This window comes from Ochlerotatus camptorhynchus, unplaced genomic scaffold (assembly GCF_037179485.1).
Source record: "Ochlerotatus camptorhynchus isolate MF236.1 unplaced genomic scaffold, CSIRO-AGI_Acam_v1.1 ptg000017l, whole genome shotgun sequence".
Lineage (NCBI taxonomy): Eukaryota > Metazoa > Arthropoda > Insecta > Diptera > Culicidae > Ochlerotatus > Ochlerotatus camptorhynchus.
Window position 1 is genome coordinate 1,338,106 of NW_027040509.1, and position 24,546 is coordinate 1,362,651.

Below are 24,546 nucleotides of genomic sequence, written 5' to 3' on the forward strand. Positions count from 1 at the left end.
GAAGGTTTGATTGCTAAATTGAAAAAGTTTAATTTTCCACTTTATATTATGAAATTAGTTCAACATTATTTAACTGACAGAACTCTGCAGGTAAATTACCAAAATTCCAAATCTAATCGACTACCTGTTAGAGCAGGAGTTCCTCAGGGTAGCATTCTTGGGCCTATATTGTATAACATTTTCACGTCGGACCTCCCTGATTTGCCTCAGGGTTGCCACAAATCTTTGTTCGCTGATGACGCAGGCATTTCCGCTAAAGGCAGAAGTCTTCGTGTTATTTGCAGCAGACTGCAGAAAAGTTTAGATATTTTCTCTTCTTATTTATAAAAATGGAAGATTTCTCCCAACGCTTCCAAAACTCAACTTATAATATTTCCACATAAGCCTAGAACTTCGTTTTTGAAACCTAGTAGTAGTCACATAGTCACTATCAACGGAGTTCCAATTTCCTGGTCAAACCAAATGAAATATCTTGGATTAGTACTTGACCAAAAACTTTTAAAGAGCACATTGAGGGCATTCAAGCTAAATGTAACAAATATATAAAATGTTTGTATCCTCTTATAAACAGGAAATCCAAACTTTGCCTGACGAATAAACTTCTAATCTTTAAACAAGTGTTTAGACCGGCCATGCTTTACGCTGTGCCAATATGGTCTAGTTGTAGCACTACCAGGAAAAAAGCACTTCAAAGGATTCAGAACAAAGTTCTGAAGATGATTTTGAAGTTGCCTCCCTGGTACAGTAGTACCGAAGTACATAGAATTTCGAATGTTGAGACTTTAGAACAAATGTCCAACAAAATTATTAGTAATTTCAGGCAAAAATCGTTGCAATCTTCAATTGCAACGATTAATAAGATTTGGTTTTACTTTTTAGTTTTAAGATTTGAATTGTTATACATGTAGGTTTAAAAAACCTGTTTAAAATACTGAATTGCCAAGGCAGGAAAAATGTAAAAACACTTAGATATATATCATAACAATTAAGGCTGGTAAGTTACTGTAGTAACTGGAGCATCTAGGTTAAAATGAAATGTAATTTATTCTGAATTTGGAAAAAAATAAAGAAAAATAAAATTACATTTGCGGTAAAATATGGAATTGAACTGCTTTATATGCTGATTCGATTCCTTATCCGATTATTGGATTGGTGCATTTGAGCTTGACATCAATCATTGATTATAATTATTGTTTAAGTTTTCAATTTACATAATTTCGAATAGACCAGCAACATATATATCCAAAAGAGGATAAATAAAAAAAAAAAAATCTCATGAGCTTAAACATTCCCAGATGGTCAAATATTGTCAATGTCTTGAATATTATTATGTGTCGGGAATGAAAATTAATAAACAAACTCTGAGATCAAAAAATCAAAACATTGAAAGTAACTTATGTCTATTCTCAACTCTTAATTTAGGAGTTCTTTTCGAGCACATGCACAAATTTTATTTGAGGTACGTTTGCAAATTGAGAAAATCTCAACTCGAAAAAAAACCACCACCCTCCTACCGTGGTCTATTCTCCACAAATTCGGCTAATATTGCCTGCAAACCTCATTGCGCTCACAGCAGACCTCAACCTTCACTTCGCACACAATTTCATATCAATGCAACGCGTGGTTCTGCAAGTAACTGAACACCGTCAAATCATCACCGTAATTTACTAATTAAACTCAAGGCAATGATGCCCACGATTAAGCACCTACCTCAAACTTAATCGCTCTCTCGTCATTACCGCGTCCGTCGTTGTCATTGTTCCCCTTGAATGCACTTCTCTCTCTCTCTCTCTCTCAATGTTCACTCGTCAGTAGCCAATAGCCCCCTACAAGCTATTACCGTTCTTCAATTACCATCTTATTGTCGTGTCGGGCTTCGCTGATTGAATGCTTGTCCACCCATCCATCATCTGATCGAAATCGTTCGGTGTGGTAGTTAGACAGATGATTACTCAATCCTTTCACTGTTTACAACCTACAACCCATTTCGTTCAAGGACTCTTGAAGTCTTGAACCCCTGCAACTGGTAGCGGCAATTGAGTTTGAATTTCCCGCACAAGTAAAATAATCAATTTTGAGTTTCCATCGGACGGCAACAAAAAAAAATGTGTATTGCAAGTGCAGTTTTAATATTCAATCAAATATGCATTTGTGTCAAACCGCAGCGCACTAGGTTTGTACGTACGTTCGATCACTGCGAGCTAGGTGCTTCCCCCGAATTTGTTCTTCGCGAATGGATACAGGTCGTCCGTCTGTCGGTAGCTTGGTCGGTGTGTGACCGCATCGCTTCGCCTAGTTGCATTTCCAATCGGGGCCCAGGTTAGAGTTCATGTGCTTATATGGGTGGATAGGCGGAATCGGCCTGAACGATTTGAATTTATGCATGAATGTCATGATATTGATTTGAAGGATTTTTGAGCGGTTGGTTAGGGATTGGCCCGAATTCGGTGTTCATTGTGGGATGTGGGATCGACGTTTTACAATGTTCTAAAAATATTTCTAATAAATGATGTGGACGTGGAATTTTTTGAGGAACAAAAACAGTTAATAATGTTACGTTGAGCTTCGAAGAATGTCCTGCATGCTGGCTCGGGGCTGTAAAACCCCATCGTTCCCATTGTGCCGCACTCTTTAGAAGGTGCCAAATCACACTCGCCTCGCCTTGATTATAAATGCATTCCCGGATCCAATTCAATAAACATTTGTCCCAGACCCGATCCGGTGTATTTTTCAAATTCAATTTTTCTAACCCCTCTGTTCTCGTGCATTGCAGGCCATCCCTCCGGATGTGGTATCAACGAGGAGGTGTCCGCTTGGATGGACCGCATTCAAAACTCCGCGCAGGAGAACGATGCTGTCGTTGATAGCTCCAATGATGATGATGATGCTGATGATGGTGCAGTGGACAACCATGCCAGCACCGAAGCCCCAGCGACCAAGCGGCAAACCGCCGGCAGTGGAGATAATAATGTGAATAATTTAGAGGGAAATTTATTCCAAAAATCATCAACTCAGCCAAACTATAATAACGTTAACGGTAGCAGCGGTAGCCGCACCAGCCACAACTATAATAATAATTATCGTAAAAATAGTTCTAAAGATAATGTGAATACTAATTATAACAAAGCCAGTGGAAGCGGCAATCGGATCGAGACCGGGTACGAGTTTAAATTTCCCCACGAAAAGTACTCGAAAGCGGCCAACTGGATGGCGGCGGGGGAACATCCAGACGACCGGGACTGGCACAAGCGGTCCCACGAGCGAGTCCGACGGGCCACCCGACCCAAAGAGGAGAACAAAAACACCTGCTCGCTGTACATCCAGACGGATCCACTGATCTGGCGTCACATCCGGGACAGCATCGCTGATGTGAGTATTTATGTTTGCATAGATTCAGGATGTATCCTGATACTTCCTCCGGATGTGGAAAGGCTCGATTTCAGTTTAAATTTTTTAATACGCGCGCAGTTTCCACGGGGATCAATGGAGCGCTGTCAGGCTTTGCATGGATTCCCCCAAATCTCCCGAACTCGAACTTCGCCGTCAATCGGCTTTCTGACATAGTAACAAATCGCAACTGAAGTAACGTGAAATCCATCTTCTTTCGAGATATCCCGAAGCAGACAGGCAGCAGCAGCAGCAGCAGCAGCGCGCTATTGTAAAATTTCCCATCGCCCTGTCACACGTCGAGCGAAAGGGGATGAGCAAATGAATGGAACTAATCTATCCTGACGGGTCTTGCTAGGTCGCGTTGAGTTAGTTGTCTGTGGTTGAGCGGCCTCGGATTTTCCAGGTTCTTCCAGCAAACATACTTTGTTGCTGCTCAAACTTGCGGAAACAGAATCCATCATTCGAAAAGAGGGATGATTTAACAGGAGATTTGTAGAGGAATGATATAGGTATGGGATTGATAAAACACGTAGACACTTTAGGGAGGAGGAGGCATCAACGCTAGTAGAAATACGCGATTGAAATTTTAAAATTAAAGAATGTGTTCAAAGAAAGTCCCAAATTCTCAAGGAGCTCCAAGCAAAGCTCTGGAAGTATTTGGGGAATCTTCTTAAAAAAAACCATTGCAATTTTCTGGTGAAACCATCTAGATGACGAATGGGAATGATTTGGAATCAAAGTTACTCTAGCTATCAAAAGTAAACGGAAATTAAGCAGGTGCAAATGTTCACCATAATGATTTCTTTTGTTATAATTAACAGTAAGTAACACGTTTTTTGCCTTCATATATGTACATACTTGGAAAAATCTTCATGAAAACAGCAAAACGTAACAAAACATTGATGTACATTTTTTGAAAATTTATTAAGCATCCCCTTGGATCCCCCTATGAATTGTATATGAAACAGTAGGGTATAAGTTGCTGAATAAAATGATGTTGTCATAAGCTGCTAATACCTGCTAACCTGCAAGGTACACCATCTTAAAGATAGTGTAAAAAATGTTAAAACTGGCGTTAATTATTTCCACAAAGAGATAGCGATTTACTGTCTTCTGCAAAAATGTGTATTTTCTAAGCACTTACAACTTTGTAGAATATTTAATAAACGAGAAAATTCAAAGAAAAAAAATTATGGGGAAAAAACGTTTTTTAAGGGGGTACTACCGTGTGTAGTCCATTTTCACCCTATAACTTCGTCCACTTGAGAGATAGAAAGTTTACACCTTGAACAAAGTTTCTTAAAAAGACTTCATCTTCAATGTTTCCATAGGTGTTCATCAAATTTAACTAGACCTAAAAAAGTTATTTTTTTTATCTGAGTGTATACCCTCCTTAACCAAAAATTTGCACTCCTTAAATAAAGTACTTGAAAAATAAAGAAACATTCTAGAAGACAACAAAAAGCTATACTCAATAGTTTCGTCGCAAATAGCCATGTCCCACTTTTTTTGGCAATGTATAGACCGGCAATCGGGCCAAACAGCCTGCATGCCGTATTGAACGACAACGGCCAACGATGCGTGAACTTTGCAGCCTCCCGGGGTATGGTAGTTCGAAGTACCTTTTTCCCCCGCAAGGATATCCACAAAGCCACCTGGAGATCACCTGACCAACACACAGAAAACCAAATCGATCACGTTCTAATCGACGGGAAATTCTTCTCCGACATTATCAACGTCCGCACGTACCGCAGTGCGAACATAGATTCGGACCACTACCTAGTTGCAGTATGCATGCGCTCAAAACTCTCGACGGTGCATAACACACGTCGAAGTCGAACGCCACGACCCAACATTGAGCAACTACGGGACACCGGAGTTGCCCAGGACTACGCGCAGCAGCTGGAAGTTGCACTACCCACGGAAGAGCAGCTTGGCGCAGCTTCTCTTGAAGATGGCTGGAGGGACATCCGTTCAGCCATAGGTAGTACTGCTGTAGCGGCACTAGGTACTGCAATCCCGGACCGAAGAAATGACTGGTTTGACGGCGAATGCAAACTGTTAGTAGAGGAGAAGAATGCAGCACGGGCGAGAATGCTGCAACACCGCACGAGATTGAATGTGGAGCGATACAGACAAGCGCGGAACAGACAAAACTCGGTTTTCCGAAGGAAGAAGCGTCAGCAGGAAGATCGAGATCGCGAGGCGATGGAAAATCTGTACCGCGTAAACGACACACGGAAGTTCTACGAGAAGCTAAATAGTTCGCGCAAAGGCTACGTGCCGGAAGCCGATATGTGCAAGGACTTGGACGGTAACCTTCTCACGAACGAGTGTGAGGTGATTAAGAGGTGGAAGCAGTACTATGACGAGCACCTCAACGGTGAAGCAGCAGAAAACGAAGGTGGCACGGCAACAGACCTTGGAGCACGCGCAGAAGACGACAGGCTACCGGCCCCTGATCTTCAAGAAGTTGAGGAGGAGATCGGTCGGCTGAAGAACAACAAAGCAACTGGTGTAGATCAACTACCAAGTGAGCTATTGAAATACGGTGGTGAAGCACTGGCTAGAGCGCTGCACTGGGTAATTGCCAAGATTTGGGAGGAGGAGATATTACCGGAGGAGTGGATGGAAGGTGTCGTATGCCCAATCTACAAAAAGGGCGACAAGTTGGATTGCTGCAACTACCGCGCGATCACACTGCTGAGCGCCGCCTACAAGGTACTCTCCCAAATTCTATGCCGCCGTCTGTCACCATATGCAAGAGAGTTCGTGGGGCAATACTAGGCGGGATTCATGGGTGCCCGCGCTACCACGGACCAAATTTTCGCGATTCGGCAGGTTCTGCAGAAATGCCGCGAATACAACGTGCCCACACATCATTTGTTCATCGATTTCAAATCCGCATACGACACAATCGATCGAGATCAGCTATGGCAGATTATGCACGAGTACGGATTTCCGGATAAACTGACGCGATTGGTCAAGGCGACGATGGATCGAGTGACGTGCGTTGTTCGAGTATCGGGGACACTCTCGAGTCCCTTTGAATCTCGAAGGGGGTTACGGCAGGGTGATGGACTTTCGTGTCTGCTGTTCAACATCGCGTTAGAAGGTGTGATCAGAAGAGCTGGGATAGACACGAGTGGCACGATATTCAGGAAGTCCATCCAGCTCCTTGGTTTCGCCGATGACATTGACATTATGGCACGGAACTTTGAGATGATGGCGGAAACGTACATCAGACTGAAGGCTGAAGCTAGACGGATTGGACTTGCCATCAACGCATCAAAGACAAAATATATGAAAGCAAGAGGTTCTAGGGAATACAATGTTAGCCTCCCACCCCGAGTTCAGATTGACGGTGACGAAATCGAGGTGGTCGATGAGTTCGTGTATTTGGGCTCACTGGTGACCGCCGAAAATGATACCAGCAGAGAAATTCAAAGACGCATTATGGCAGGGAATCGTGCCTACTTTGGACTCCGGAGGACGCTCCGGTCGAATAAAATTCGCCGCCGCACGAAGTTGACTGTCTACAAGACGCTGATTAGACCGGTGGTCCTTTACGGCCACGAGACCTGGACTATGCTCGTGGAGGACCAACGCGCCCTTGGTGTTTTCGAACGGAAGGTGTTGCGTACCATCTACGGTGGAGTGCAGATGGATGACGGAACGTGGAGGAGGCGAATGAACCACGAATTGCACCAGCTGCTGGGAGAACCATCCATCGTCCACATTGCAAAAATTGGGCGACTACGGTGGGCTGGGCACGTCGTAAGAATGCCGCACGACGACCCAGTGAAAATGGTTCTAGAAAGCGACCCAACAGGAACAAGAAGAAGAGGCGCGCAGCGGGCAAGGTGGATCGACCAAGTAGAAGGTGACCTGCGGACCCTTCGCAGACTACGAGGCTGGCGAACTGTGGCCATGGATCGAGTAGAGTGGAGACGACTTCTTCGGACAGCAGAGGACAACAAGGCCTTAGCCTGATTGACATGACATGACACTTTTTTTGAATTCGTCCCACTGTGCGTCGGTAGCATTGGTACTCAGCACGGAAAACTAGATAGACGGAAAACAAATCAAGGAAAAGAAAATCATTGGTCATTCTTCTATACCTGCAACTATTATTAATGCCGTCTCTCGCTCTCTTGTCATGACTGTAGGCAGTCAAAACATCTGTGACTGTCGAACTGTGTACAGCAGTGTGTCCAGCCATTAGACCGAATGGTCATTAGGCCGAATGGCTGAAAGATTTCCAGCTTACCCAGTCTTAAATAAATTTTGACAAGCTTCCTTTACACATTTGTGTTTCTAAGTTTCTAAGTGTTGAATATATTTTTTTAGACTATTCGGACTGGGAAAACTTTTTAAGAAATCTTGGACTGTGGTTTGTGGTTTTTCCAAAATAGGAAAAAAAGTCATACATCCCCCTAAAATTTTACAGATTCAAGTTTGGTAAGCAATTAAAGGTTTTTAAGTATTTTTCCTTGGCTAAAAATCTATCAGACATGAGAAGTTCTTTCGAGTTTTTTTCCTTGATTTATTTTCCGTGCTGAGCACCAATGCAACCGACGTCAGGGAGGCAGCTCCCACGCCCACACATGAAGCGGGGCCAACGGATTTTCTTCCCTTCCGAAGGAAGTCGTGCCTCAGAACATCCCGGCGACACCGGCTGGGATTGAACCCAGGCCTGCTGGGGTGAGAGGTAATCACGCTTACCACTACATCACCGACGGCGCTTTTCGAGTTTTATTGGATTTGTTATTTTTTGTATCACGAATAAAATATCCCTTCACATTATTATCCTTCTTTCAAAGGCTGCTCGTTCTTTTCTCACGCCAATCTATCTGATTTGGTTTTTTTCGGTAGTGAAGACATTTTATGTACCAACTGAATTTTCGAAAATTAGGTTTTGGTAATTTGGTAAGAAATCAAAATGTGCCATTCTTAAGAATTTTCCCTTCATTTTTACATAAATGAGCAGTTCGTTCGTGTTTCACTGTTCTCGTAATTTTTGTCACCATGAACAAAATATACAATCACATTGTTTTTCATTCTTTGAAAAGCTCACACCAATCTGTTTGACTGACTGATAGTGATACATACATTCTAGTAGTTTTCTTCTTCTTCTTCTTCTTCTTCTTCTTCTTCTTCTTCTTCTTCTACTTCTTCTTCTTCTTCTTCTTCTTCTTCTTCTTCTTCTTCTTCTTCTTCTTCCTGAAATGAGACGGAATAATTAGTTCAATATGGAATCAATTTATTTGCCCTGCTATTATTTGCTGGTTATTCTCGTTTTTAGACTAGCAAATGTTCTTCGCAAGTGTAAAACAATAATTTTCCGAAATTTTGCATACTGGCCATTTGACCTAATGATTTTCATTTTAATGACCCAGCATCGTACAGCAGGGTGGCCAGTGAACCGGGAAAACCTGGGAAATCTGAAAATATCCGGGAATTTGAAAAGTAACCGGAAAACCGGAACTTCGATGGGAGAACCGGGAAAAAGCAATAAACCGAACATACGGTCGTCTTAACTATAGGTTGTATTTTTAATTTTTATGGATGTACAGGATTATTTGATATGTGATTTTATTTTCTATTAATATTAAATTTTCAGAATATCACATAATTCTCCTTAAACTTTCCAAAAACATCCCTTGGAAATCTCTTTCTAATTAACCGGAAATTCTCTAAGGAATTCCTTTCAAACTATTCTAAGAATTTTCTTTAAATTCCTTTTATGAGAATTAAATTCCTTTGAAACTCTTCTCAAAATTTTCTTTGAAATCAAAACCAGCCTCAGAAATCCTTCGGAATTTTCAGAGACGGATCAGCCCACGACTGAAAATCTTTTTAATAAAGACAATACATAAATAAATAATAATCATTCGGAATTTTCATTAGAAGTATCTTGGACTTCTCTTGTGTATTTTCTTGAAACTTTTCTTAAATGATTTTTTTCAATTTTTTAATAAATCTCAATCTCCAAAATATGACTCCTTTGATATTTTTCTCGGAATTCTTTTCTGAATCTTCCATAGGAATTCAATTCAGAATTTCCTCTCTTCTCCACAGAAAGAGTATCTTCTAGGATTTAATCTCAAAATTATCTTCAAATGCTTTTTTGAACTCCTTTAGAATTTTCCAAGTTCTTTTTAGAAATCCTCCTCAGCATTTCTTTGGAATAAACACATAAATTCCATTTAAGTTCTCCCCTAAAATTGTGATTCTCGGCAGGATTCTTTAAACAAAACCTTTCAGTTTTTGGAATCTTGAATATTCTTCGAAGTTCCAAAGCCCTGAAAATCTTTCAGTGCAAAATCTCTGATCTTGGATATTTTTAAAATTCATAATTTTGAGTATTTTTCTCAGCCTCAGATTGATGAAAATTTGAATTCTATGTTTATTATAAATCTACGATCATGAAGATTTTTGTTCGTCACAAATTTTTAATTAATTTCATAAGCTCAGGGTGGCCAGCAAATCGGAAAAACCGGGAAAATCTCGAGAATTCGAGAAAAGAACCAGGAATAATAAATAAACTTTGTCTTGACGCATTTCGCGCCAAATCGAATCGAAGCTGGCAGCACCCTCTCAGATTTCAATAAAATTTTCTGGATGTGTAGACTTTGACTAAATAAGCACTTTTGCATACTCAATTTTTCAAAATTTATCTAGACTAACATTTGAGAAGGGCCAAACTTTTTCTGCCGATTTGACAACTCCATCAAAAATATGTTGTATGGATGACTTTTAGGAAATTGACCAAATTATCGAAAACAAATATCGGAACAAAATTTCATTTGAGACCTACACTGAAAAAATCGATTTTTAAAATTTAAAGTCGATTTAAAAAAAATTACCATGTTTGATCATCCAAAAACTTTGCCTCAAGATAGGTAATTATGTTTACTACCAACCGTCCATACATCGCAAAATGGGTACTTTTAAGGAAAAAAAGTATTTCTTACAAAAACTTTTCCATGTCTGAACTGATTTTTTTTTTCATTTGCCATTTTCACACAAAACTAAACCAGTGAAGCTCAAAATCATCTCAGAATCCAATGAAGCTCAATTTGCGATTCAATTTTGTCTAATCAGCACTTAAGTTCACTTTGATTAATCGAGAATTTCATATGAAAAGGGCTCATGATTCATTTCTCGCCAAATCGTATTTGGAATTGGCAGCACCCTCTCAGAGTTCAATAAAACTATTTGGACATGTAGACCTTGTCAAATAATATCATTCCCTTATTCTGTTGTTTACTACTGATGCAAAATTTGATAATATGTGAGAGAAAAAAGACAAGATTTTTTCATATATCATTTATTTATATATTTTCAATGTTTTAAACCTATTTTCATACATGCTATTTTTTCCTTTTTCCAATCAAGTTAAATATTTTTGGTTCATGTTCTGAATAAGAATACCTTTTTGCCGCTACTTTGTCACCAGTTATAGGCACAAAACTGTGGAATTTCTGTGTGCCAGATATTGTCTTTGTGCTGTTATATAGTTCTTCGAGTTCTTCTGACATTTCGATGTACTGTTCAGTGGATATGTACTCGAAACGTAGTTTTGTGATATTTTTATTTGTTTGTTCAAATGCCCAGTTATATAATTCTCGAGGAGTTGTTATGGTGTTTCCATAATCTCGAGCAATACTAGCTCTCTTTGCCATTCGCTTGAGAGTGCCACCAATGGCATCACAGGGACCTTTTAGTAAATCTATCTTGAGGCAAAGTTTCATCCAAATCAAACAGTTTTTTCTTTCGATAACTTGGACAATTTCCTAAAAGTCATCCATACAACACATTTTTGTAGGAGTTGTCATTTTTCCATAATATTTTTTTGAAAAAAATCGGCAGAAAAAGTTTGGCCCTTCTCAAATGTTAGTCTAGATAAATTTTGGAAAAACTAAGTATGCAAAGTGGCATATTTAGTCAAGGTCCACACATCCAGAAAGTTTCATTGAAATCTGAGAGAGTGCTGCCAGCTCCGAATACGATTTGGCGCGAAATGCGTCTCTTGCGAACAAATTTTCATGTCAGAACACACCAATAAAATAAAAAAAATAAAAATGTAAAAACGAATAGTGTACTAAACCTTTTCGGGGTTTTATTTTTTTGTTTTCAATACATCAAAATTACCATGCAATTTTATTCTCAATTCCCATGACGTGAAGTCCAGAATTAACTTGAGTGTCTGCTCTGATTTATCATGAAATTCTTCGTAAACTAACCAGAAAACCCCAAAAACTAACAGAAACATGAAATATTATTAGAATTTTATTTGGAGTTTCTTGTCCCTTCTAAAAACTTTTTTTTTAATCCTACTGAATATTGGATTCCTTTGAAATTTTTCTCCAATTTTTATTTTTGTTTTAGTCAACACTCTTAGTAGAAATCTTTCGAAATTTTCTTCAAAAACCCCTTGGAGCATTTTTAGGAGTTCCTTTCGAATTAACAGCCATTTTTTGGAATGAATTCTATTGGAATTCTCTTATAAAGCTTCCACACTATTCCTTTGAGATTATCATCAAAACACTCATTAAATTATGTTTCTTGTTGGAGTATCATTATAATTCTTGTAGAATTCTCCTTATCAATCATTTTCCAAACAATTTTCATACAATTCTAGGAATCATTTGAAATCGTCTTAAATTGCCTGAGAAAGTTAGAACTACCTTTGTTCTCCATAGAAATCTCTCCAAATTTATCTAACAATTTCTTTGGACTTCATCTCAGATTTATTATGGAATGCTGCTCAGAACTTCTTCTTCCAAAATTATGTAAGAATCCATCTCAGTATTTTTTTGATTCCTTTCACATTTTACTCAGGATTCTTAGGTATACTGAGCAGTTCGCAGAATTAATTTTGCTTGCCGAATCTCGGCCATTTTTGTCGGAAACTCGGGCAAACACATTTTACCGAGATCTCAGCAAAAGTGACGTCTCAGTGAAAATTTCGGCAATAAATTGTCGAGCTGGCGAAAACAAAACTGTGCAGGCAAAATAGTGATAAAAAGGATTTTTGGAATCGACCTTTTCCGATGGGTATGAACTTTGCGTAATTAATTGTTATAGGCGATGAAATTTTTGAATTTCAAAGACACCATTTTGAAAATTTTACAAGATGCAAAATGGCCGAATTTAAGCAAATATCTAAATCACTGCCCATAACAAATAGTTATGCATATTGAGTTTTATGCTAATCGAGTTTGGAACTGCTCTAACTGAAGATGTTTCACCCACCGTGCCGTAATGTCGTGCGTTGCCCAACTCTGTGCATTTTTTTCAACAATTTGTAATGTATTTTAATAAAAAAAAATGTTTTGCAGATACTAGTCAATAATACCTATCTAAATCCAAAATATCCTCATTAAAAATTTGGTTCGAGTTTATCAAAAACGCGTAAATTTAAGGACTTAGGTGCACGAAATTATAGTACTTTACTGTGTAAATAAATTAAAAACTACAAGGAACAGCCCTATGGGGTTGTACGCAATGGTGACGTAGAACTGCGTGGTCTTATATAATAAATCTTATTTGTTAACTGCAGCAGGAGCTTGTGTTTTGTGTAGGAATAGGCAATTGAGCGAGGTTCTCTCTGTTTATACTCTTTAGTATGACGCGCTTGGCATAGTTGGCCCACAGCAACTCACGAAGAGCAACTGATTCCAATCAGTAGCGGTGCGGCTTCTTATTCTTTCTTTGGATGCTCATTTGGACTGCAACTCGTTGCGTTGCATCGTTATATACTGGAGAATACCACCACTCACCACGCTGTGATTGAATAAACACCGTTTGGTGAGACCGGATGGAATTCAATTTTGAAATCTGTGTTAGGGAAATCACTTTTCTCAGGCAATCGGTGCTCAAAGCAACAGTTGCGCATTCGTGCAATTTTCAAAGGTGACATTTTGAAAAATGATAACGTCTTAAATTTGGCAGATGCGTAGAAATATATCTGATCGATTGGTGATAAAAATATTGAAATTGGTCCAGGGGAAGTTGAGTTATTAGCGTTCAAAATCTTTCATAATTTTGTTACATGTTCCATTTTCGGTTTTCACAAAGTGTACCCCCATATAGAATAGTCCTACGTCAAAAAAATGCATGTAGTAACGATTTAAAAACAAATGTCATTATTTAACCCCTTTTGTTTTTTTTACTAAATACAGTCGAGTAATTTAACCATAGTAAAATGATTTTTATGGCTACTGTGATGGTGATTTCCTATGGGATTGTTGTTCTACAACTCGATATTTCTATAACTCGACGTTCTCTTCAATATCGAGTTGCAGATAGTTCACTTAAATTTTCAGATTTGTACCGAGAAAACCTGGAAAAAACTGGGAATTAAAAAAAGAATACTGACCACCCTGGTACAGTCAAAGTTTACATATTATCTGATTATGTGATCATGGTCTGGTAACAAATTCTTAAAGTAATGAAATTGGGTTGTTAGCGTAATGCTTGAATAAAACAGCAAAAAGGGTTATCTTCCTTTTAATTCCACCTAATTAATTTTGGTATCAATGACCGATACGTATTTCGACTACAATGTGCAATCTTCATCAGTGTCATTCCCACTAAAGAACTTATCAAAATCTAACCCCCTTAAGTACTCATCCCATAGGTAAAAATGTCAAGATCACAGGTAAATCAAAGATTTAAATAAAGTAAAGGAGAAAAATCTATACAACTCTCTAATAAGGAATTTTTCTAATAAAATATTCTTGCTGACTTTACAGACAAATTTGTCTGTTTCTGCAAATTTTCTGTGGAGCTTACGGTTTGGTAAAGAGAGATGATCAACCCGATTCGTGCCTTCCTCAAATTTGACCTTTGCTCGCTTTCTACTCTCTATATACTATTTTCACAATGCCGTACTCTAGCGGAACTATCAACTCTATACTTTTATCTCTTCATCTATCGTATAAAATGAACACTTTAAGTCTGTTATTTGAAACTTAGCATTTTCAACTATGTAAATCGTTAACTTCACGCAGAAGTAATACAAACAAAATAGTTAAAGTATTCATAAATGGGTATTTTTGTTTACTTATTTAATGGGTAGTCCCAGTTTCCCTCGAAAATACTTCCTTTGTAGTTAATATTGAGCCTTTTATAGTCATTATTGGGTATTTTGCGGTTACAGTGCATGTGATCACATACACAAATGCTAAAATGTCACATTCAATAAAAATTACTTCAAAAATATTGTCTGTCGACAGTCAAATTTGACTGTGACAGTCACTTAACTGTCGGTTAACAGCCAAATATTAACAAGTCTGTGGCAGAGACAAAGAAACAGGATCGTAGTTTTAGTTTTAAAGGGTGTCCACGATGAAATTGCCACACACAAAATTGATTCGCAAAATTCGAGTTTTCATCCGATTGCCATCAAATTTTCAGGGATTGAGAAATAACTATTAAACTTCATTTTACCATTTTACTCGTATTTTATTTACAGTCCATACGCAAATGCCCGCACCTTGGCCTTAACCCCGGCCATAAGATTCTGCACAACCTGTGAATCAACCGTTTTTGGCATGTAAACCCATCCTTTCTTCAGTTCCTCGACTGTCTTCACTACCTTAGGTCGTTTAAGAAGGTGCTGCTTCATAATCGCCCAGTACTTCTCGATGGGGCGGAGCTCCGGAGTGTTGGGAGGGTTGAACATTTTCGGCACGAAATTGACCTTATTGTCCGCATACCACTTCAGCACGTCCTTGGAGTAGTGGCATGAGGCCAAATCCGGCCAGAAGATTGTTGGGACGTTGTGGGCCTTCAGGAGAGGAAGCAGCCGCTTCTGGAGGCACTCTTTTATGTACACCTGTCCGTTCATCGTGTCCTGGGTCACGAAAGGTGCACTCCGCTTCCCGCACGTGCAGATGGCTTGCCAAACCAGGAATTTCTTCGCAAATTTGGACATCTTCTGAGTGCGGACATGCTCCGGAACGCTGAACTTATCCTTGGCCGTGAAAATCAGGTTTCCGGGGATCTGTTTGAAGTCGGCGTTCACATATGTTTCGTCGTCCATGATGCAGCATTCAACTTTCGTCAGCATGTTGAGGTACAACTTCGTGGCACGGGTTTTGGCGGACTTGTTCTGCTTCTCGTCGCGATTAGGGGCCTTTTGTACCTTGAACGTTCGAAGCCCAGCCTTAGTTTTGGCCTTCTGGACAAAACTTCGGCTTAGGTGCAGCTTCTTAGCCACATCCCTAACGGAGGCGTTCGGATTTCGGTTGAAGGCCCCAACTACGCGGTTGTGATTTTTGGTGTTGTACGGAATACTTTTTCCTTCACTTCTGGGCTTCCGATCGGTGGTCAACCGTTCCTCGAACCGCTTAATCACTCGCGACACCGTGGAATTCGCGATTCCCAACGTTTTAGCGATGGAACGATGCGAGAGATCCTTGTTCTCGTGATGAATGCGCAAGATTTTATCACGCACGAGCTGTTCTTTCGACTCCATTTCCGCGAGTTTTGTTCACAGGACTTTAAAACTTGCAGGATGTAAATAATGCACTATGAACTAAATCCACCCAAATTTTCATTAAATTCTACCCAACGGTTAAAAAGTTAGAGCAATTTCATAGTGTGGCAATTTCATCGTGGACACCCTTTAGTTTGTTAATAGGTGACAGTTACGGTTATAAAAATTTAAACAGCATTTTTTTTTTATTAAATGGCGACCATTCAACATTTGCGTCATAAATATAAATATGTAAGCCAATGTAAAGTCCTGGCGTCTCTTGCGGTATGTAAACATGAGGATTTTTCTGAAGAATTTAAGTTAATTTAGTTTTTAAATTTTTCATACACAAATTTTCTTAAACTCTCATAATTGATTCAACAACCGTAGATCGATTTTTCTATGTTCATAACTAGAGCTATCGAATGAAACTAAAAGAAAAAGGTTTTTAAGAACCTCGTACAAATACCGGCCGGTTTCAGCGTTAACAGACTAGAATGTGCTATTATGTTCATCCTCCTAGGGGCATCTCGAACTTTCGACATCTGGCCCAGTCAGTTTACGCTTTCCAGGAATCCGGTTCCCCTGCGGAATATCCCTCAAATTTCGCTGGAGATCTTTGCTGTTTCATATTCCCCATGTCTAGCCTCCTTCCCCCTCCCCTCACTAAGTATTAGCGTTTCGCGAGCAATAGTCCGTAGGGATAATAAATTACGACATGATTTATTTATCCCACTTCTGGGAAAGCATAATGATAAATTCCTTCATTTGTTTTAATGAATGGGCCTATCGTGTAACGCTTTTCTCTGTCCACGGTGACGCTGATGACGGCTCGATGGCTTTGCATATCACATTTCAGGGAGGTCTTTTTCGCTGCTCGTTAAATGCTCGGAATGGGGGCGGGGAAAGGGATGAAAGGGTGGGAAAGTGTGTATCCTTTGGCGTGTAGATAACCGGATCCGATTAGAGGCCGCGCCTGGTGGCATTGAAAAGCTCACGCGGTACGATTGAATGCGTCGTGTTCGTGAGCTTTTCGGAACTTGAAGATGAGAAATTACGCCAATTTAGATCTCTCTGGCTTGCATTTTCGTGGGGGTTAGAGTAAAACGAAAATCTCTATTCCTTCATGAAAATGAACGAAGCAGATTTAAGGACCATAAATTGTAACATATATTTTTTTATGGCGTCTGCATCGCAGGAACCGTAAAAGTGATTTATTATCGGACCTCCGTCCGTTCGGCGGTTGGTTAGTGCACCAGTCTGTAGAGGGGAAGTCCGCTACAATTTGTCTCTGCACTTGTTTTCTCCTTCGCATCTCTGCTGCTGCTAACAGAGTCATCACTTGCGGTGGTCAAGCTAATCCCTGTTTGTGTGTGTGTGCATCTGGACGAAATAAGATGAAGAGCTTAACGATTACTGACAACTTATGTCCTCCTTCCAGCACGACCGAGGCCGCAAGAACGAGATTGATGAGAAAACTCGCGAGGAAATCCTCTCGCTAATAGCGCACCACGTGACGGCCGTCAACTACATCTACCGTAATACCAAGTTTGACGGGCGGATAGAGCATCGTAACATTCGGTTCGAGGTGAGTCTGACTTGCGATTATGGATGGCACTCAAGAATGATGAATTACTGTTTTCCTTTTGTTTGGTTGCAGGTTCAGAGAATCAAAATTGACGACGACTCGGCTTGTAACGAAAACTACAACGGGGAATCGAATCCGTTCTGCATGGAGAACATCGATGTGTCCAACTTTCTGAATCTTCACTCGCTGGGAAATCATGAGATTTTCTGTCTGGCTTATGTGTTCACTTATCGGTGAGTGGATCAATTTACCGGTTGTGGCCGAGCAGAAAGTTCATGTGTCCGTTTTCCATCCACAGAGATTTCACCGGCGGTACCCTGGGTCTGGCGTGGGTCGCATCCGCGTCCGGTGCGTCCGGGGGCATCTGCGAAAAGTACAAGACCTACACCGAAACGGTCGCCGGGCTGTATCAAAGCACCAAACGTTCCTTGAACACGGGTATCATCACCTTTGTCAACTACAACAGTCGGGTCCCACCGAAGGTGTCCCAGCTGACGCTGGCCCACGAGATTGGCCACAATTTCGGCTCACCGGTAAGCATGACATCAAGTCTGATTGAAGCAGAAAGAATCATAACAGGCCTTTAATCTCCCAACAGCACGACTATCCCGCCGAGTGCCGCCCTGGGGGCATCAACGGAAACTACATCATGTTCGCCAGTGCCACCAGCGGGGATCGTCCGAACAATAGTAAATTTTCCACCTGTTCCGTACGGAACATCTCGAACGTGCTGGATGCGATCGAGGATAGCAAGAAGCGAAATTGCTTCCAAGCCTCGGAGGGTGCTTTCTGTGGCAATAAGATTGTTGAAATTGGAGAGGAATGCGATTGCGGGTTCAACGATGAGGAATGTGCCGACAAGTGCTGCTATCCGCGGGTTATCAGCGAGGTGGACCTAGGGCTGAATGCTACGGCTAAGGGTTGTACGAGAAGAGCCAGGACGCAATGCAGTCCATCGCAGGGACCGTGCTGTGATAGCAATACTTGCAAGTTCGTTTCTAACTTTGCCAATATAACCTGTAAGGAAGAAACGGAGTGTTCCTGGAGTTCGACGTGCAACGGAACGACGGCCGAGTGTCCGGAACCGAAACCGCGTGACGATAAGACCAAGTGCAATAACGGTACTGGCGAAGCACGGGGTACGATAGTTTTCAACGGTATTAAAACGTTTCTTTTATCCCAACAGGAACACAACTGTGCATCAAGGGTGAATGCGCCGGTTCGATCTGCCTCCTGTGGAATATGTCCGAGTGCTTCCTTACTTCCAACATTATCCCGAACATTGACAAGCGAAAACTGTGCGAGCTTGCCTGTCAGAATGGGAACGACACCAACACGTGTCGAAGCACCAGTGAGTTTGCTCATCTCTACGGTCTACCGGATGGTGGAATTAGTTTACGTCCAGGGTCGCCCTGTGATAACTTCCAAGTATGACCAAATCAATTTAATTTAAATGTCGAATAATTCTAATTGCGATTGTCGTTGTTCCTCGTACATTTAGGGATACTGTGATGTATTTTTAAAATGCCGTGCCGTCGACGCGGAGGGTCCCCTGGTGAAGCTAAAAAATCTGCTGTTCAACAGGCAGACGCTGCAAACCGTGGCCCAGTGGGTGACGGAAAATTGGTACATGGTTTGCCTGTTTAGCATCATCTTTGTGATCTTCATGGGCATGTTCATCAAGTGTTGCGCCGTGCACACGCCCAGTTCGAACCCGAAGAAACCACCGGCACGACGGATAACCGATACACTGCGGCGGCCAATGAACACCCTAAGACGAATGGTATGTGCAGCAGTGTGTGGTATGCCCTATTATTGAAAGCATATCAATCTGATCTTCCTTTCAGCGTAATCATCACAATGGTCATGGACCACGCACGGTTCCTGTGCCGCACAATGATCGGTCCCGCAGTGGTGGGGGCGGCGGTGGCGGCGCCGGTAGGAGCCGAGGCACAAGCGGGGGAGGTGATGGCCACGGCGAACGCCGTAGTGGGCACCCATCCTCGTCTGGCGCCGCTCGGCCGTCCAACAGTAGTAGTTCCAGAGTGCCAGCGCATGGGTATGGTGAAGGCAGAGGCCAACAATACTATCCACCGAAAGGTGTGTTCTACCAAGAGTTGTTTTTTGAAGTTAATATTTCCTCGCTACTCTCTCTCTATCTCGTCGTTGAAGTTGTTCCCTATCAAAGGAAATTTTCCACTTTCTTGTACTTTTCTCCCTCTTTTAATTAGAATTTCTCGCTTTTTATCGTGAAAAATAATCAGTTTTATTTATTATATCATTTTTAGCCGTTCACAAGAAACGACACGCCAGCAAGCATAGAACCAAATCGTAGAGCGAATCGGTTAGGCCAAATTACACCCAAAATCACACTCACACAAAAAAAACCCTCATTACAAAGCAAAAAAAAAAACGCAAAACACCCATACTAGTTTACGGTTACGCTTCAGTAAGAACAAAAAAGAATCAATGTTTATAGCCAGCAAATTAAAACTACACGCTATAGGATTTATTCACTAGGACCAAAAGACGAACCAAGATTTGATTTCGTTCATGGCTGGTTATGCTTTGTTGTTTTATCCCCGGACCCAAAGTAGTAAGCATCGTTTTCCTTCTTTTTCTAAATTTTTATGAAAAACAAATAACTCACCCTCTCCTGTACATAAACAATTGGCATTCTTACTAACAGACACGTATTTTAAGTTTTTTTTTTTATTTGCACCAATTATTGCGTACTATTATTTAGAGTTGTTGCCGCATACGTCCCTCTATCTTTTGTATTTCTTCAGATAGTAAGTTGTTCGTACGCCGTTCTCTTTTCTCTCTATCTATCTTTCTCTGATTTCATCCCGATTTTGGAACATCTTCAAAATTGTGAACGTTTTTTCTATGATTGCACTCATTGTTGTCGGAAAATCATAGAATTCAACACGTTCATCATAGCGTTCATCTTCAACTGAACTTCTTCCATAGATAGAACATATCTTTCAGTGTTATTAAATTTTTTGTTTTAGTGACTAACATCGATTTTTCGTTAGTATTAGTTGTTTTTGATTTTTGTTTTTCTTTCCATAACCTGAGTTGATATCTGTTGTGAGTTCTGTTACTACATTTCGTATAGCAACCGTGCGTCAGTGTTTGGTGTATCCTCCCGTCGCACAGTGGGACGGACTGAAAAAAAGGGGGACATGGTTAATTGCGACGAAACTGTTGAATGTAGCATTTTGATGTCTTCTATAATGTTTCTTCATTTTTTCAGTACATTATTTGAGAAAAGCAATTTTTTGGTGGTATACACTCAAATAAAAAAGAATATGTATATATATTTTTGTCTTGTTAAAATTGATGAATATCTATGAAATCATTGTAGATGAAGTACCTAATTTAAAGAAACTTTGTCGAAGACGAACATTTTCTATCGCTCAAGTGGACGAAGTTATAGGATATAAATAGAGTACACACGGTAGTACCATAGAGCTAACTCTAAGACTAGTAGGTCCTGAATAAACATGCTCCATAGCGAATCAAAACAAACATAGTGTAGTTCTAGAATTTTGACTACAATGGGGTACGTCAATCGATTTGCTTGGGACCAATAGGCTAGTCAAGTAGTGAGCCAATTTAAAATCCACCGGTTACCGGTTGGTAATACCCCCTTAGAAAAGGTGTTTTTTTTTCTTTTTTGTTTGTTTGAAGTATTCTATTTTTTCAATAAGCTACAAATTTGTAAGTGCTTAAAAATGCATTTAAATTTTTGCATAAAGAAGTAAATCGCAATCTCATCGTTTAAAGGATTTACGTCCGCTTTTTTTATAATTTTGTAACAGTATCTTGCAGGTTAACAGGTATTAGCAGCTAATCTAAGCACCCCTGTATGCACGGAGCAATAGGTCTAAATTAATATAATAATAACTTTTTTCTCAGAAGTTTCCTGCCCATAATCGCAAGTCAGTCCCATCTGTAAAAAAAATTGGAAATGAGAAAACGGCGTTCAAAGATTTTTCAAGTTTTCTGATTTGACACTTATGTTGGAGGGATAAATTTAAAAATAAACGTACAATATGATAGAATGCATCTATGTTTACCCAAAAATATTGGAAAAATATCGTGAAATTTTTATTTTATGGCCAAACTCTGAGTGGGACTGACTTGCGATTACATTTAATGTGAATGAGAAAAATAACCGCAAGTCAGTCACAATTCCATGACGATGCTGCATTATTTTAGCACAGTATTGAACAGTAGAAAGATACCATGGTCCTATAGAACGTTATTGAATGTTTCTGGATTTATTCCGCTGGTTCCAGAGCAATGGCCGAAACAGGTATTCTCAGACCAGAGCTTTTCATAAACGTGCCAAACCCACCATCCGATAAATCACTTCACATGAGAATTCAAAAATAAGATCAATAAGAGTCATGATGAGTGACCAGCACCATGTTGGCCACACCCGGACATGTTCCGGCTATCCCCGGGAAGTGGTAAATCCGTTTTAAATAATAAAAAAAATCCATCAAGCGATACATCAAATCACATGATAATTCAAAGCCATATCGATTAGCGGTCAAACTGAGTATCGTAAGAACGCCACATCCGGACATGTTCCAGATACCATAGGGGAAGTGGACAAAATCTGTCTTGACACAAATCTCATGATGCGTTGTGTTGTCTAACATTTCTAACATATTTTTTTCTAATGGGACTGACTTGCGGTTACTTTTCGCTGTGGGACAATTTGACTTGGTATTGTTTTTCATTTTTCTTGAACAAACCACCTTTTTTCAATAGCACATCTCAAAAAACATAGAAAGATAAACTGAATAATGATGCCAACTCAAAATTGATAAAAATGCAGATGGGACTGACTTGCGATTACCGGCAGTTTCGGCGTCTTAAATGAATACCATTAAATATAAAGAAAGAGAGAAGTATTAGTAATTTCCATTTAATTCCAATACTTTATTTGTTTATCCTTGACAGATACGCGTATTTCGTCTACAATGTGCAGTCTTCAACAAACTTGTTTTGTATAGTAATTTTAATCTAAGTCAGAGGTTTTGTGAAATTTGAGCAATATTTGGATTGTTGGCAAGTTCGTTCAAAACGTTCCTTTTCTCATACATTTTCTCATACAAAATTTAAAATTCTCCTGCAAATCGAGATTATAACTAAATTTGTTCAAATTTTGAACAGTTTTTTTTATCCAGTTCGTTTATTTGGAAGGCTCAATCGCGTTAGCTTTACGGAGCCGATATTTCATAGTTCATTGTTTTTAACAGAATTCACTTATTTGTATGACTAGTAGGAGTTGGGCCGAATACCTGAGGCTAGAGGGGTACATTGTCGAAGGAAAGGTTCAGGGGAGGAGCTTGGAGGTGAGGTTTCGTTGTCGCCAGTTTGAATGGTAGTGCCTATCTACCTACCCTCTTCTAAGATCATTCTCTAGCTAATAAATTATCACACTAAAGCTCCATGTTAGATAGCATTTCCAACCAACTCTGCGTGCAGGTATAGCTTTGTGTGGACTTCGACCGGCTAGTGGGCGACGATAAGACTCATCGAGACGGGGGGAAAAGACAAACAAAAACCGAATAAAGAGAGACAATAGACAAAGCTACTACATTCTTATACTAGACATTTGCAGAAACACATAAATTGACTGCATGTAGCAGAGATCGCGGATTCCCAATACGTCTCTGATAGGGATATAGGGTTGTCTTCCTTGGGCCTCGAGGGTATTCAAAAGTCGCACACTGGCGGCGTCATTATCTGTACATTGCCAAACTGCGTAATCGATGTCATCGTAACCGTTTCCACACCGACAGATGTTGCTGTCCACGAGGTTTGTTCTATGGAGATGCGCATCTAACGAGTAGTGGTTGGACATAAGTCACATCACGCGAATGAAGTCACGATTTAAGTCCAAGCCTTTAAACCACGCTCTCAAAGAAACACTAGAAGAAACATAAGGAATGTAACCACCGTCCAAGATTTCCAGACGCATATCCTGAACTGAACGGTTAATGTATTGAATGGCTTCCTATTCTCCCGAGGAGCTCGGACTAAACACAGGAATCGTACCGCGTGTGCCAAAACACGTTGGAGGTTGTTAAATGAACTGAACCGTTCGAGCACAGGATCACAGGATTTCTAAACAACTGGGTTGGCGACAGCTGTCTCTTTCAGCTCAGGAATCTCATGTTCTGAAAGTTCTTCAATCTGCTCCGTCACATAGTCAGCTACAGTAAGGAAGGGTGATCCATTCCACCTTAGGTCGCACTTCTTCAATTGGACTGGTTTCATTCCTCGAGATACAATATCTGCTGGGTTCTGATTGGTATCATCGGAACCACCCTTTCTACCAACCTGGCAAGTAATAAGGCGGCACTCAACTCCAATCTTGGAATGGTCATCGCACGGAGTGGGGCTACTTTGGATTTGCTGCACAGGAGGTGAGATGCAGCTGATCCATTTTGTCGAATGCACAGACAATGGTATGGTACAGACAAGCTCCGTATGCTGCCTGGGAAGCATCGGCGAATCCATGAGCCTCTATGGCTTCTGGTTCTGGAATCACGACACACCTCGGAATCTCTATGTTGCTCAGTTCATCTAAGGATGTCTGGAACTCTTCCCATCGGTGAAAAATCTCACCATGAAGCGGATCATCCCATCCTACACTGCAGGCCCACAGGAATTCCATCTAGTACTTCCTCCGAATTGGAGCACCACTTTTTCACCGGAAATCCACCCTTCAGCATTAATTTTTCGAGGTCCTGACGTAGCTTCTTGGCTAGGTCAACTGTTTCTGCGCCAGATAGAATGTCATCCATATACGAGTCGTACAAGATTACCTCGGCCGCTTCTGGATGATTAGCTATCTCATCACGAGCTAACTGGAAGGAAGGAAGCTGCCGAAGTCCCATAAGTAACGGTCAGCAACTCCAGAACTGGTAGCGCTTCTGATGGACTACCACGCCAGAAGATTCGTTGGTACCGCGTTTGGGGCGGATCTATAAGAATTTGCCTGTACATTTTCGAACCATCCACAGAGAAAACGACAATGTGGGTTCGAAAA

General features: G+C 40.5%; 1 protein-coding gene across 4 annotated transcripts in view; it reads left to right on the forward strand.

Moving 5' to 3' along the window:
* kuz (zinc-dependent metalloprotease kuz) overlaps nt 1-24,546 on the forward strand; it is a 299,784-nt gene that overhangs the window by 267,305 nt on the left and 7,933 nt on the right. For 2 of the 4 annotated variants that reach the window (XM_065223435.1, XM_065223441.1), the window contains exons 6-13: nt 2,774-3,369; nt 17,322-17,468; nt 17,541-17,701; nt 17,767-18,001; nt 18,067-18,589; nt 18,655-18,896; nt 18,970-19,251; nt 19,316-19,568. In XM_065223435.1, coding sequence (XP_065079507.1) covers nt 2,774-3,369; nt 17,322-17,468; nt 17,541-17,701; nt 17,767-18,001; nt 18,067-18,589; nt 18,655-18,896; nt 18,970-19,251; nt 19,316-19,568 — 2,439 coding nt within the window. Of the gene's footprint in view, nt 1-2,773; nt 3,370-17,321; nt 17,469-17,540; nt 17,702-17,766; nt 18,002-18,066; nt 18,590-18,654; nt 18,897-18,969; nt 19,252-19,315; nt 19,569-19,756; nt 19,860-24,546 lie in introns of those variants that run through there. The other 2 variants (XM_065223442.1, XM_065223447.1) reach the window with 2 other exon arrangements.